Here is a 15,961-nt window from a genome sequence, read left to right on the forward strand (position 1 = left end):
CAAATACAGGTGGGCAGGCGTTTAAATAAAAGAAGCTTATGGTTCAGTGCTGACATGCTAAATAATGCCTCCTGAGGCAAACCACACTTTTTCTGCACCCCTCCTTAAGTATATACAGTACATCATTTTTATGGACATTATTTCTATGAGTGAAGGGTGTCCAGTTGGTGAATTGGTGTTTTTTGCTCATTATGTAGTGCTGCATTATGAAACGGCAGAGTATCTTGGGGTCTTGTTTGAAAGTGGGAGGAGGTGGGAGTGGGAGATTGACAGGAAGAATGGAGCCAAGGTCAGTGTCACTATTAAGGTGAATTAGGCGTCTGACTATGGCATAGATCATAAGGTGTGGGGGGACCCAGCCACACGGGTTAGCTTCCCAACAGTCAGTTGGCGTAATAATAAGCTTGGCCTAGGGCGCAAAATAACCTTGCACCAGCACTGATTGGAGAAGTGTCCAAATGTCATGTCGATGTTGTAGAGGTAAGTCGTGGTGAAGAAAGAGTTAGAGTTGAAGGGAAGTGTAAAGTTAAGTGGCACCAAATTTCATACTGAATTAGCGTTAGGGTTAGGGCACTGTGCTAGCATACGTCTTTGCATACATTACAAATTTTCTCATTTATACTGGCTCTGCTATGTTCACTTTCTCGTCCATGCTATATTACTAAGGTCTCCGATGCATCTGGTTGGAGTTCAATACCTAAATATGTAAATCGAATGAACTCAGCGCTCTAAAACTGCTGCTTAGGTCAGGTCAGGTTGGGGAGCATGCACTGGTACAGCGTGTTGCTGCTCATAAAAAATAAAGTTGAAGTCAATGTCCATGGCCCTTTGGGGACTCTTTTGGGATACTCCAACACCCAGCTGGGAATGCGTGAATGCATATTCATGGACCATTGTGGAATGTGTGAATAAGAAAATCCTGGGATGTTTAGAACTGGGAAGTTCTCAGGGTGTACAAAAAGACCAGATTCTGGTGCATATCTAACATTTTGTCATTATAATATTTCCTTGCAGCTTATGCCCCTAATCATCAGTTATTGTATGATCTCATTAAATGTAAACTAAGACATCACTATAATAGTGACAATAGTTTAGTCAACTACTTTTAAAATTAAATAAACAATAAAATGCTGACCTGACCATATTGTGAAAGCCACCTAACATTCTTAAAATGGTCCTCACATCCCATTTCTAAGGCCCCAGTACACTGGCAGAGTTAAATTAAACTAACGGGCCATATTTCCCAGATTTGTTTGTTCCTGTTTTTTGCATTGGAGGCTTGTTGTAATTCCCAAGGCAGAAACCAGCCAGCACTGCACCCCATTCTATCACAGTTCTGAAACTGCTCCTTTTGAGAAAATCATCTCACAAAACGGATATTAGAAAAAGCACAAAACTGGAGACTGAAACAATCACATCAGTCGTGGCTGATTTACCCATTTACTTACAGTATTCTGGTTGATGGTCATTATCTCTAGAGGAACACCTTCTGGGCTCTAAAGGGGGCGCTGTCGCTAATAGTTTCATCTCTGTTCTCCATTTATGCAAAGAGAAGATGCCGCCCCTTCCAGCTGGAGGGATTTAAAAGTCCAATGACTCTGGATGTCCGTCTCTCACTTAGACCTGGACTTGCCAAAGAATGGAGCTCTCCTTGAACAATCCACTTTTAACAGCTATCTTCCTTAGAGAAAGCCGGGAAGACTGCACTATCTTGTTTCTGTTTTGTGCCCTCATGTGCTTAGTTCTGTTTTGAATATATTTAGGATTTAAAAGATATGAGCCTGCTGGCATCCCTGCACTTCTTGGGACTCACCCTGTATTTCTTCCACCTGTCTGCAGCTCAACAGGTACTGCAGGTTTTGTCTATAAACCCACATCTGAAGTCACTTCTCCCATCACAACCATTCCTCTGTGAATGTCAAACACATAAGTTTCATATCTCCTACTTCACAATCAAAAATACAACAAATGCAATTTCTTTGTTGGACTTTTTATTTCTCCTTCAGATTCACATGTGTAAATAGATGTTTCATTGTGAGAGACAGACATGGTCTTATGGTCATAGCGATTATCTTCATTTGTGGTCATGTTCATTATAACTGTTTAGCTGACGATGCAAATATGGAAGACATTCAGCCTCATGGCAAAAAAGTTCTAGAAACAATGAAAATTATAAAATTGGTTTAGCAATCTTTAGTATTTCTAGAGACTTTATATTATAAGCAGCACACATGCAAATTATTATAAGAGGACACCATAAGATCAGTCAAGAGAGGGAAAATTACAAACACAGACAGTCTCAGATACTAACAAACTTTACAGCTAAGAGTTCATTTTGTAGCAAACATCTAGCCATCATTTTCTGGACATGTTTTTATTTGTAAAATTATAATGGTCAAATATACATCCAACAAGAGAAGAAAACCTTTAATTATATTTATAAGCAAGAAAAAGATAATTACTATTAATGATTCAGAAACAAAAATAATTAGAAAAAAGGCAGAAGCAGGTGAGAGGCATGTGAAATGTGGACACGTGTGGGGTTGGAGATTCAAGGACGAATTCAAGAAGCACAGTCATAAGATGAATTGGGAATTGTTGGTAAAAATAAAAGGCTTTTGAATATTATTCTAGATGAGAAAAGAAAACAGGGCAGCCACTTTCTAAGAAAATAACATGTTGTGAGAGACTTTTAAGATGACAACCAAGGACAATGATGATATGGTGTATTACAGGAAAGGGCCTCAAAGGTAAGAGATATAAAGATTGAGGAGTTGGTATAAAGATACCTAAAATGGTAGGGATCCACCAGATACACCAATAAGAGCTTTTGTGTATTGCAGAAAAGAACTACCATCTGCAATTTTGTTTAAAGTGGAAAACAGATTTGCATGGGTTTCCATGATTGCACAAATTAGACTCAAAAGAGGCATATGAACAACTTTGCTGTCTCCGGTTAGTGGATTGGTGGGCACCAGGAAAGACATGTTGGGACAACGACGATCGCTCATTCTTTATGCTTTAATTTGAACTAACCCTAGCTACTAAGAAAAGTGAGTACACTTAAAGCATGCAGTAAAAGTCATAGTACACAATTAAAGAACTGAACTCTTAAATAATGAAACCATACGCTTGGGCATTGGACTCCATGTGTTGTGCTCTGACAATATTCCATTTCTAAACAGGCTTGTGCCATTCATACCAGTGTACTAGCAAACAAATAATGGCAGGCATGTTGGTCATTTTCCACTCTATAAATTGATTATGGTATCTGGTACTTGTTCTCAATTAAAACATTCTCTAGCATGTAACTTACAGCTGTTTGCTTAAGAGTTGCTTACCTCTTCATTCTAGCCTTTTCAACTGGTGATGGCTGCACACTTACATGTTGAACTCGCCTCAAAACAGCAGCAGTTTAAGTTATCTGCATCACAAGAGCTCCTGATAGAGGCCATGTCACATTTTCAGTCATAGCCTTCACTTACTTAATCTGGACGAGTCGGAGGTGGTCAGAGGTCCATTCACACAGTGACATACCCAGTGACACACTCCAAAAAGTCCACAACTCGCCCTGACAAAATCAAGCAGGCTTGATCTGGTCTTTGGTCATGAGGTGGGCTCTGTCTGTATGAAAGCTGACAGTCAATGAATGCTCTTCTGGAAATACAATGCATTTAATGCAGCAAGAGGAATAAGGAATGCTGGCATTTAGACCTCACAGACAGAAGAGAAGCTCGTCTAAAATGATCTCTCATGATTTATGTAACACAAAAGACTGGAAAAAAGACAAAAAAGGCCAAGATTGCAGCTGAACTCTTTATACAGCATTAGCTCTGTCATGCAGTATGCTATTGTCTCTCAGAAAAAGCGTTGCACAAGACTGTGCAGTCGCTACATTTGACAAGCCCAGTAATTTTCAGTCATTTAAACTGACATGGTGTGGTTGAGGAGATGAGCAAATGCAGTCATTAAGTCTGACACCCTCTATGACTAGAAGCTGCATAATGTGACATTGGCTTAATCCAGCCATGTTCACGGCTTCTGAAGTCTTATGTTGGTTGAACAATAATATCGTCAAGTAGGCCTGCATTATGTTTTTATGCAGACCTATGGTGCTGTGCCTTAGAGATCCATGATAATGTTGTAAAATAAAAACAGTGCACTCGTGCTCTGTGGGTTGTAGCTGCATAAGGAGGTGAAGGTAGGCAGCCCCAGAATTGTTAAGAGGTGTTTGTGTTTGCATGTGAAGACACAATCAGCCCAGCCAGTTTTTCCTCATTGATGTGCTGTGGGTCATTAAGTGGCATTCATCTTCACCCAAAGTGTGTATAAAGAGGCTGAGCAAAACAGAATTGGAGGGGCAAGAAACCAAGAGAAATGACAAAAGGTGAAATTAAAGGGGAGAAAAAAGACAGAGAAGGAACATTAGGAGTAAAGCAGAGCTGGTGTGGTAGGGAAGAAACACAGCAGTCAGGAATGATGCCCTGAGCGGAGCAGTGGCACTCCTGGGTTGGGTCGCTCTTCCTTCTCTCCAGCGATCAGCAGGAGCGACACTACACAGGGGATGTTTGTGGGAGTAGGTAGCAGGGTTCAGGAGGTCAACGCAGACGCCAAGGGTTGGCAGTGGGGGACATTAGCTAATTAAGGGTTGACCGCGCCTGCCAGAGGTTGTCTCTGCATAACAGTGAGCAGCGGAGACGTGGCTTAAGAAAGAGGCACTGAGGCATGTGATATTTTTAAAAGGACAGTTCTTGGGTGTGTTTTAGCCTTTGATTTTAACCTATTTATTGTAGTTTTTATTTATTGACTGATTTTAACCTCCACCAGGAACACTATTTTTGTTTTTGAGAATCATTATTTATTTATAGAGTCTGTACTGCGCTCTATTTGAACACTGCCCAGAATAAAGGCACCAGAGCACTTTTGATACACTTGCTCTTGTTGTTTTGTGTCCTCATTGCTCAGTCCATCCTCGGTCTATGACCATTGATGACCTGTGTTCAAGGAGGTAAACCTGGGGATCTCAAGACCCTGTGTGTTCTGCTACTTTAACTTCTTCAATAACTCAAGAATACCATATCTGTTGAAACGCTTGCAATCAATTTATGTTTTTATTAGGAAATAGGCATCGACAGAGAAAACTGGAGAAATGAGATGCCTTGAATCTAGAAACAATGATGGTGATGATGATTGCATTTATTATGATTGTATCTAGTTTCAAAATAGAGCAATAATAATAATAATGAATGACTGTAAGAAAAATAAGTCTGACATGACACTTAGAAGCCTAAATACTAGTCTGCGGGGCAAACAAAGTTGGGATTTGATTATGTATTTTAAAAGATGATAAACTGTGATATCTATCTATCTATCTATCTATCTATCTATCTATCTATCTATCTATCTATCTATCTATCTATCTTAATCAGGGTCACAGGAGACTGCGGCCTACCCTGGCAGCATCAGGTACAAAACTGGATCAACTCTGAGCGGGCACCCAGTATTCTATATGTATTATTTAAAAAATAAAAAAAGAGCGTTCTTGGATAAAAGCTGAAGATGATCTGAACATGATGTGTAAGCTAAAGGACAAACTGATCAATAGAGAGACGCAGTTGTGATAAAATTTAAGATGACACCTTGAGTCAAAATGGTTTGTAAAATGCTAATGTATCGAATCAGAATTTATCCAGTTATAGGCCTACACATTTCCTGAAATTGGTGCATTTGCTGCAACTACAAGAAAGTAGATTAGTAAAAGTGATAGATCTTTCAGATAAACATTTTCAGCTGGCAACAAACAAAAGTTATTAATTTTAAATTAATAAAAGAAAACATACAAAAATCAGTATGTTGCACAAATGTTTGGATTTGTGTCTTGTGGCATTTTCTGCACCTGTGTACCATTCTTTACTAAGCAGATCCGCTTTATTTTATATAGCACCTTTCACTGGAGATCCTGTCCAACACTTGTTCTTGCCTCAAATCTACAAGGCCAAAGGTTCAAATTTGACTCAAACATGACTGTGTGGAGTCTGCACTTTCTCCCTGTGTCTCCCTGTCTAGACTCGTCACCTTCCACTCAGATGCGACAGCGGTGCAGGTGATCTGTGTACATGTGTCCTGACTTAGACTGATTCCTGTTTAGAGTATTTGTTCTTGCCTCACACTGGAAACTGCTAGGATTATTTGGGCCTCCATCAAGCCTGTAATGCACAATGCGAGTCTGAAACATGAATGAATGAATCATACTGAGTTAGACAGAAGCCTGCGCAGTTTGAATTAGACTAGATGTATAGTCCAGAGTTTTGTTTGTTTTTCTGTGGATTCATGTAGACCTGAAAATCCAGTAAAATCTCCTGTAAATATGTCCACTGTTTTACTATATTGTTATGATCAACTGATCTGGGATAGTTTACTACAGATACAGATTAACAGATTGCTAATTCCAGCACTTTTACCATGTGTTTGGATGTTTCTTTCCAGTCACCTCCCTTGGCGTCTGCTTCTCTGCCTGGGCATCGTATCTCTGTGATTTAGCTGAGCTGAGCGATCTTCAGCAACTGGAAAATATAATTTTATCTATAATATGTATGTACTGTACTGTTTATGTTGATAAAAACAAAACTGTACCCAAGTCAGACTAAGAGCAGTTCCACGCTATTCCAGTAAATGACTCCCGACTGCAAGTGAAAGGTTCATTCTCCTTTATTGATCACCTTCTGATCACCTTTTTTTTTCTTTAGCACCTCCTTGCTTTTTTAGATCTTGAATCCTTAGGTTCTGCTCTTCTACCTATATAACATTTAAATGCAGATAATTGCTTTATAATTTTAAACTGCAACCATTTGCCTACCAGGAGTGTGTGTACGGCTAGGCCTTCCCTTATCCTCAGCTTTTCTAGGTAATATTCGAGTTGATGAGCCTAAAATAATTTCAGAGTTAATAAAGAGTTTGTCATCATATTCGTTGCTGCTAATATGAAACAACACATCAGATTAATTTTCAAGATAGATTGTTTCAAGCTCTGTATTAACTTTGCTCTAGGGCTTGCAAGTTTAACTTTCCAGTTTACCTGATATTTGTGTAACTCTGCCAGGAGAAGTGGTAGTTGATCTTGTTTGACTTAGACGAGAAGTACCTTGGCGTGCTGGATGGAGAGACTGGTTACAGCTCACACTTAACCTTCTAGAAGAATACAAAGTTATTACACTTAAGTTGTAAAATCAAAGTCAAGTTCTCCTTGCACTAAGTTTTCTGATGTTGTCATAAACATTTAGAAAACACATCTTAAAAGAAAAGTTAATCTTTTGACGCTGAGAGGTCAGTCTAACACACTATAAATACTAAGAATTTAACAGAGAGATAATGGCAGTGGTGATATTTGTGGAAAGGCATCCATTGGGAAGGATCTGAGAGGTCCAGCTGCTGAATCATGCAACAGGCTACCATGGCACTTCACAGGATACCAATGTGCTCCTCAGATAACAGAAATATAGTATCCTCAGTGACTTGCTGAGTAACAAGTGAGTACAAGGGGCTGACAGCTTGCGGATGAGGTACTCCATTAAAGTGTCTACCACTTGCTGCTTACCATTGCCGACTGTGTCTCAAAGTTTCTCATACTTTGTCAGGCACACAAAAGTCCAAACTGGAATTCTTAATCAGCCTGTCATGGACTTCCAAAATAGAAAAATACTAATGATGTCAAAGGAAACCAAAAATGGTCTTCCTTAACAAAAGTCTGATGTGGCCAATGCATTACCTGCTCCAGTGCAATATACACTCACCGGCCGCTTTATTAGGTACACCTGTTCAACTGCTTGTTAATGCAAATATCCAATCAGCCAATCACAAGTCTTTCTGGTTTATTTTCCTTAAAGTAGCAGGAGACTTTAAGGACCCGAGCGAGTGCTGAATGAGTAAAAAAGGTACAAATAAAAAACGTACAAGCTGATGAGTCTGCCGTCAAGGTAAAATTGAAACAGTAGACTAATTTGTGTCTGATCTGGTACAGAACGTTTCTCTGTTTTCAGACAGATGAGTCTGCAGATTTCCCAGTGCTTTTCAATGGGAGACTTTGAAATTTCCAAGCTTTGTACAACGCTATTTTTTAGAGAAATTGCACAAAAAATTACCTATTCTAATAAATTTCTTTGAGGAATAAGTGTACCAAGTTATAATAATATCTATCCATGGTGGTCCGAGTTGTTCATTCAGACAGACAGAAACTGTCAGAAAGGCATGGCTATTGTAGTAGATGCCTCACTTTATATGCAAACGCCCCTAAAATTAAAAAATTCCATCAAAGTAGAGCATTTGAAAAAATCTAAACTAGAAAGGAAAAATTCTGTTAGCCCCTTTACCCCTTTGCCATTGTTGGCTTTGACTTCACAGATGCATCTTTTGGGGAGAGCAGCGGTCTGGCAGTCAGTTGCACGGTATCAGACAGAATTTCATTCATTAAATTTATGGCCTCCCTCTTCCTTTTAATGTGATGCTTTGACAGATCCATCCTGTAGAAAGATAAGAGGATTACATTAAACAGCGACCACCTTAAAACAGAGACCACCTTAATCCAATTCAGGCTTGCAGTCCCAGCCGCATCAGGCGACAGGCAGAAACAAACTCTGAATTGGGTTGTCAGCACTAAACAGCACACAAAGCACCCAATACAAGTATAGCAGATATCATACATAAAAACAGGGCAGAGTATTCATAATAAGATTAATATTTAGTACAATTTAAACAAACCGCCGAGATTTGGCAATACATTTTTGCTGTGGAGGACTGAATCTAAACACAGAAACTGGTCCTTCTGTCTTCTAAACCACAACCAAACCATTTTTAGGGCTGCAGGGTTTATCAGGTGCCATGCAGCACTGTAGTTGGTCGCCAGGCTTAACAACAATGAAGCTGGTCAAATCCACATCTCCAAAAGAGAGCGGGCAAATAGAGACAGGTGTATAAACACCCCACCACACCTTGATGGTTAGACAAGATTTACAGGCAAGCTCTCCTCATCCTCCATGACAAGACAAGCTCCTGTACATGTTGGAGTAAATCGATGCCAGAAGTGACATGTAAAATATCTACACTATCCTAACAACATACCTATTGCCGCCTTCTTTCATTTTCTTGTTTGATGTTGTTTCTTTAGAAGTGACATTTCTCTGCAGAAGAATGATAACAAAAGCCTGATTTGTCACTTGCAGCCTGTACATACTTCTGATTGAATCTCACAATCCACATTTTGCTCTCTGTACCAAACAGCTTTTGAGGTGTACTCTAGATCTTACTTTAGCCGCAACCATGGATGGATGGTCCTCTTGCTCTTTTTGCTTCTCTCGTTCTTTGCAATATTCTGCTTGTCTCTCCCGACGTTTTCTTCTCATCCATTCCCTGATCTCTCGTCTCTCCTGCTCAGTTCTGCTTACTGTGTGGCATGGCTGGCTGGTTTGATTCTCATGCATGCTGTGATCAGTAAATAAAAACATCAACTGAGCCTTAGTGCGTTCCTCTAATATTCTGTCCTGTGCTAATATCAAGGAGAACAGAAAGCTGTAGGCTAATGGCATTTAATAGCATGCATGCTGCTAAAAAATGACAATAGCAACAGAGCGAGACTCATTATGGAGGCATAGGTTTCATATACAGGATATTTGAAACTGGCTTCACACTCAGCTGACAATATGATCTCAGAGGCTTCACTAAAGAAAATAAAAGCAAATGATGTATAAAGACATGTCAAAGCACAGGGTTACCCCGCGGTGTATGATATGGTCCTCGGGGAACGGACATGCTGTTAAAGGGGTACACTGCACTGCAGGCAACCTATGATCAGACGGCAATGCTTAGAGGAAGATAATGCCTTAACTTTTCTAATTTAACCAAACAGTTATTGTTTCTCACTTGTTTGCTCTTTGATTGACCCAAATGCAATGGGCCTGTAGAACCACATTGCTACAGGAGTCTACCATCATCACTTAAAGTTCTTGCTTTAAAACACAAGTACATGTGAGTTTATACATTAGATAATAGCATTTAATGTTAACAAAATAATAATATTTATTATAATGCTAACATTAATTTCAGTATTAATTCATAGTTAGTATGAGCTACCAGGTTCACTTCCCGAATCCTCCCTGCGTGGAGTTTGCGTGTTCTCCCCGTGTCTGCGTGGGTTTCCTCCGGGCGCTCAGGTTTCCTCTCACAGTCCAAAGACATGCAGGTTAGGTGCATTGGCGATCCTAAGTTGTCCGCAGTGTGTGTGTGCCCTGCGGTGGGCTGACGCCCTGCCCGGGGTTTGTTTCCTGCCTTGCGCCCTGTGTTGGCTGGGATTGGCTCTAGCAGACCCCCGTGACCCTGTGGTTAGGATATAGCAGGTTGGATAATGGATGGATGGATAGTATGAGCTATGATGAGTGTTTTTGTTTGTAGATTTATTACAAACTAGCATGTGCTACATGTCTAAGATGGGATGAAATCTGAGTAATCAAGGCAGACCGCAGCATTTATGTCTGCAGTGCACTATCCATTGGAATGCATTTTGTAATAAAATGCATTGCATTTGTCACTTCAACAGATGGTGCATCACAAACATTTGAAGTAACAAATGCACCATATAGATAGATAGATAGATAGATAGATAGATAGATAGATAGATAGATAGATAGATAGATAGATAGATAGATAGATAGATAGATAGATAGATAGATAGATAGATAGACAGGCATGGGCAAAGAGTATTCTGAGGCTAAAGGGCCTGCTCTGCTCCATCCTGTAGAGGACATTTGTGTAGTTATATCATCACATGCAAAATAATGAAGTATCTTAGAAATGATATGTATGCTGGATTTGAAGGAAGACTTTAAAAAACACCCAGTGGAGAACAAGCAGTTTATGTCAGTAATAGCTCTACAGGTCAGATGTAAAAGTAATAAGAGTCACTGACAACCAGCATCTTCCTCTATTTTACAAAATTACAAATACAAACATAGCAAAATTGTAAGTCATCATGAACAAATCTCCTCCATACTCTCCGGGACAGCATTTTTAACTCCAGGATCATTCCTCCACAGGGTGCTGTTTAGTCAACTGCTATCAGGTAATTCAGTGCTTCCTCCTAACATCCCAAAAAATATGTATACTCTTTTAAGCTCTTTTTGCACAAATATATTTATTTATTTGCTTACTGATTGAATATATTACTGGTCCTGTCAGTCTATATCATTTATTTTGTATGTTTCTGCTGCTGTATGCATCTAAATTTCCCCTTGTGAAAAGTTGTGAAAGTTTATTTAATCTAATCTAATATGAAAAAAATGCCTGTGTTAAGAATTCTAAAAAAGTGTCTGTGTAAAAGTCTCCATCTTTGTATTTCTTGTTTTTCAAATGCTTCCTTCAATGGCATACAGTACAGTATGTCACATTATATTATTAAATGTGATATGTGTAATATGTAAATGTGTAATAATTAATAGCAACTAATTGCATTTATATACTTTCCTTACATCTCACCTAAAGGACAACATGATTTTTAACAGTGCAATGTCCCCGCCATCCCTGTTCTGGGGCATTGGGAGCCACACAAAGACCACACAGTAAGCACTTGCTGATGGCCTCACCAACACCTCTTCCATTTTTTGCAGGTGTACTTTGACACCATGCCTTGCAGGCTGGCCGTTTGGATTGTGACAGTCTGAGTTTGAGCTCCAATACTGTGGTATTTCTCTAGGCTCTCCCCTCCTCCTGCTGGACACTTTGAGAATTGCAGATACTGCTGTTTTGTTCACAGGCTCTTAGCAGCTTCCTTAGATGACATTATTGCAAAGCTAAGTCACTTACTAGTGGGGTATGCTTGGCTGGGCTTAACTGTCTTGCATCCCTTGTTCTCAGCAACTTTTCAAGTCTTTGATTACATTGTTGGCAGGCAGAAATTATTGTTTCAAGTTTTACTATAAATAATGTACAGTACATTAGTATAATTTATAACAATTTGTGGGGTACATTTTAGTACTACAATTGATACAATTTGCAAAATTAATGTAGCACAACTCTGGCTGCATGATATTTTGCGATTGTGAAAACAGCTGTATAAATAATATTTACTTATCTCTTATTTTGTAAGTAGAGCATGTTATTTTTATTTAAATGTAATTTATTTTACTGTTTCTCTAGATAATGCAGCATTTACTCGTTTGTTAGTATGGTGACTCACTGTTTCTTTTATATTGCCTTAATTTATTTTAGGAAAGAACGGTGGAATTTTGGTATGTGGGAGCCACCAGACTGTTCGTTGTATCAAAGTTTTTATAGTTTTTCAGTATGTTTCAATTAAGGAAAAGACAGGTTACACAAAAAGAAAACGTACATATTATAAAAACACATGTTGTTAATATAGACCAAACAACATTCACAGCATAAACATATTAATGACTATTTTTTAAGTTGTTCTATCAGTTCTTCTGAAAATAAAAAATAACACAACAAAGATCCATGAATTCAGTCAAGCATGCAAGTCGGGCATCTCAAACCTCATCAGCTTGCAAGCTTGTGCTTCAGACAGGCCGAGTTCACGGGCAGCAACTCCGCTTTCGGTGAGCAGATCACCAAGAATGTCAGCAACATCACTTAATCCTGTCAGGTGCAAAGCATCCAATGTTTCTGTGGACCTGGTCATTGTAAAGAAGACAAGAAACACACTGAAGGTTAGAGGCAAAAGCAAGTAAAATTTCCCATTCTCATTGAAGAGGTCCGAGTGCAAGTACATAACAATGTCTTGCTCAGCTCAACTGTTTTAATTTTCTGGCTGTAATTGCTAGAAGGCATCCTTTAATATGTAAGGGGTGTTTTTCACTGCTGGATTACCAAAGCATGTGGATTGAGTCATAACTTCGTTGGAATGGCCAAGGACACACCTAGACCCCATTTTTAAAAGCACACATATGGACTCACTACTTTGTAAAAATCATAACATGGATGGTGTTTGCTAACTTCAGTTAAGTGTCCTGTATTTTCTTGCTTAAATCTTTGAGAGACCATCTATTTAATTCCACTCCTTTGTGCAGAATAAAATAATACTGTAACAAGTATTTTTTAAAAACACCTTTGTCATGCAAATCACTGTTCTCAGAAAAGGAAAATAATAAAATGTTGTATTCTATTACTTGTGTAAGGATTACAACTCTAAAGAAATTCAATTACAATTTAAGGGTATGGTCTCCTGACTTTCCAGTTAATTTAAGTCAGAGTAAAGCTTTCAGAACTGTGGATATAACATTTACTTGTTCATTTTGATACATGTAGCAGGGCATTTATTCACTATGTAGGCTTACTATAGTCCCATTAAAACCTACGCATTTTACCTGAAATATGAATTTAACTCTACATATCTTTGTGGATTTTTTTTTGGCTGTATCTGTGAACTTGCCAATAAAACTTCCAATACCGCCGATTGCACTTTCAGTGTGTAACGTCCTCTTCCTGTTCGGCCCAGGCATTAGCTGGTCCCTTCCCCACTAACATTATCCAAGCGTATTGTTTAAATAAGCAATGTATCTATACTAATAAAAGGCAAACCCCTTACTGACTGACTCACTGACTCACTCATCACTAATTCTCCAACTTCCCGTGTATGTAGAAGGCTGAAATTTGGCAGGCTCACTGCTTACAGCTTACTTACAAAAGTTAAGTTGGTTTCATTTCGAAATTCTATGCGTAACGGTCATAACTGAATACTACTTACGTACATATATACGGCCATAGCCTGCAGCTCGGTCGCTGTGTGAGTCAGAGTTGCGTCCTCCATCCCCACGCCTCCCACGTAATTGAGTGCCTGCCCATATAAGGCCATCCGTCAGCAGCACTAATCTCTTATTTATAAACGGCGCAAATATATTCACATGTACTTAACCTATATTACAACTATATACACATATAAATTAGACACCCAGATACACACAATCCCCACACATTCCCCAGTCCTTTATCTGAACTTTCTTTTAAAAGTTTATAATCACATAGCCTGGGAAGTCTGCAGTGAATCCAGCGACCAATCCTGATGTGCGCCGCGGACACGTTTACTTAATTTACATGTAAAGAAGCGGTCTCACTGGCTAGGCGACAGTTCCTTTATTGAAGAATGAAGTCCGTCTCACCCGGGTGATTCTTCGTTAGCGTCCATCCATGGCCGACGCCTGCTCCACAACAGACAAGTAAAGCCGTCAGCTCCGAATATCCCTTTTAGGTTAGCAGGCACCCCTTCTACATGCACACAACCGTCCTTATTACGGAGTCTTCCTTGTTTTACCGCTGGTTATGTTATTGTTAAAATGTTTCCTTTTCATAACTTCTTTAACACACTACTTCTCCGCTGCGAAGCGCGGGTATTTTGCTATCTACACATATAAAAGGCAAAGCTCTCACTGACTCATCACTATTTCTCCCACTTTCCATATATGTGGGAAGCTGAAATTTTGCGTGCTCATTCCTTGCAGTGTACTTATAAAAGTTAGGTATGTTTCATGTCCTATTACAACACCCAAGGGGGGAAACAGATGTACCCCCTAAACTGTATATATAGATAGGGGAGACCCCTCCTTACTATTTCTGCTACTTCCAATTTTCCCATGCTCATCCTTTACACTGTACTTACAAACGTTAAGTATGTTTTATTTCGTGTTGTGCCCCGTAATGAACTTTTGAAAATAACGTCTTCTTTTTGGCGGTTCTCACCATTACGCCATAAGGAAGTTTAGGAACTGAGCTCTCCTTTTGGCGGTTTCATTTCTTTTCTCCATTAAAAGAGGATTTATTTCACACACAAGGGCCACCCCCGGTCCCCCTTCCTTTTTCCACACAGCCGGTGTCCACATACCTACCACGTGGTTGGCTCCCTGCCTATATAAATTAACGACATCCCATGCTCATGTGCCTCCTCACTCGCTTCCTTACTGTCTTCAGCTGTTCGTGCTCACTGCTCCCTTCTTTACTCCACCGCTTCAAGCCTGTTATTGTTCGCCTTGCTTCACGTCTGCCTGCTGGTGACTCCTGCCTTTTCGTTTACTCCACCGCTTTACTACGAAACTTACAACCACCAAAACTTTGTAATGGCACCAGACTTTAGATCGAATCTCTGCACAAGAACCTCATTGAGGCAACTGTCTTCACTGAAACAGGCTCTGAGAAGACTGTATTTATTCCTGGCATCCCTCTCTTACCCTCTGACCTCCCATTCCAGTTCAAACGCCTCCAATTTCCAGTAAGGGTCTGCTTCTCTATGACAATGAATGAGTCACAGGGCCAGACTCTAGAAAAGGTTGGCATTGACTTGACACAAGATTGCTTCTCACATGGCTAACTGTACGTTGCATGCTCAAGAGTAAGCTCAGCACACATTTTATAGCCTGAAGGCAGAACTGCAAGCGTTGTTTACAAAGAGATCCTTACATCCTAAAAATGTGTATTTCTCATACACAACATTTATAATCATAGTCATCATTCTCAATACTTCTTTAACACACTACTTCTCCGCTGCGAAGCGCGGGCATTTTGCTAGTTATGAATATAATGCGGTTAATAAATTAGCCACAATCCTGTTCGTGACGCCAGTTGTGTCCAGCAGGAGGCACTCGCTCGCTGGGAATGACTTAGTTAGTGGTTGCAATGTGTTACTTAACCTGAATCTATTTAGATATAACATAAAAGGCGATACCATTCCCTAGTGATATGGCAGTAATACTAAATAAATCATGTAGGAGAAATAACTTAGCTTTGTTTAATGTCGGTTTACACTGCAAATCATAACTTTAGTTCATTAAGCTCTTGACAATGCCCAGTCTTATTGGGGCCCAACTGGAAATCATCAAATCCGGCAGCACGGAAGACCTTTTTTAAGAAAGGCGGCGGCGATATCATACATCTGTCTGGGTTGAGCTTAGAAGGTCCAGGCAATTGCCAG

The 15,961-nt window shown here is 39.6% G+C and overlaps 1 protein-coding gene across 1 annotated transcript in view; it reads right to left on the bottom strand.

The window, feature by feature from the left end:
* Positions 1–2,067: 2,067 nt before the first annotated feature.
* LOC120527298 (ciliogenesis and planar polarity effector 1-like) overlaps positions 2,068–15,961 on the bottom strand; it is a 28,082-nt gene continuing 14,188 nt past the window's right edge. The window contains exons 7-14 of the mRNA XM_039750558.1: positions 12,537–12,674; positions 9,300–9,474; positions 9,115–9,173; positions 8,367–8,516; positions 7,076–7,188; positions 6,857–6,925; positions 6,462–6,563; positions 2,068–2,154 (exon numbers count right to left, since the gene is read on the bottom strand). Of these exons, the coding sequence (XP_039606492.1) occupies positions 6,487–6,563; positions 6,857–6,925; positions 7,076–7,188; positions 8,367–8,516; positions 9,115–9,173; positions 9,300–9,474; positions 12,537–12,674 (781 nt within the window). The 3' untranslated portion in view covers positions 2,068–2,154; positions 6,462–6,486. The remainder of the gene's footprint in view (positions 2,155–6,461; positions 6,564–6,856; positions 6,926–7,075; positions 7,189–8,366; positions 8,517–9,114; positions 9,174–9,299; positions 9,475–12,536; positions 12,675–15,961) is intronic.

Source organism: Polypterus senegalus, chromosome 4, assembly GCF_016835505.1.
Source record: "Polypterus senegalus isolate Bchr_013 chromosome 4, ASM1683550v1, whole genome shotgun sequence".
Taxonomy (NCBI): domain Eukaryota; kingdom Metazoa; phylum Chordata; class Cladistia; order Polypteriformes; family Polypteridae; genus Polypterus; species Polypterus senegalus.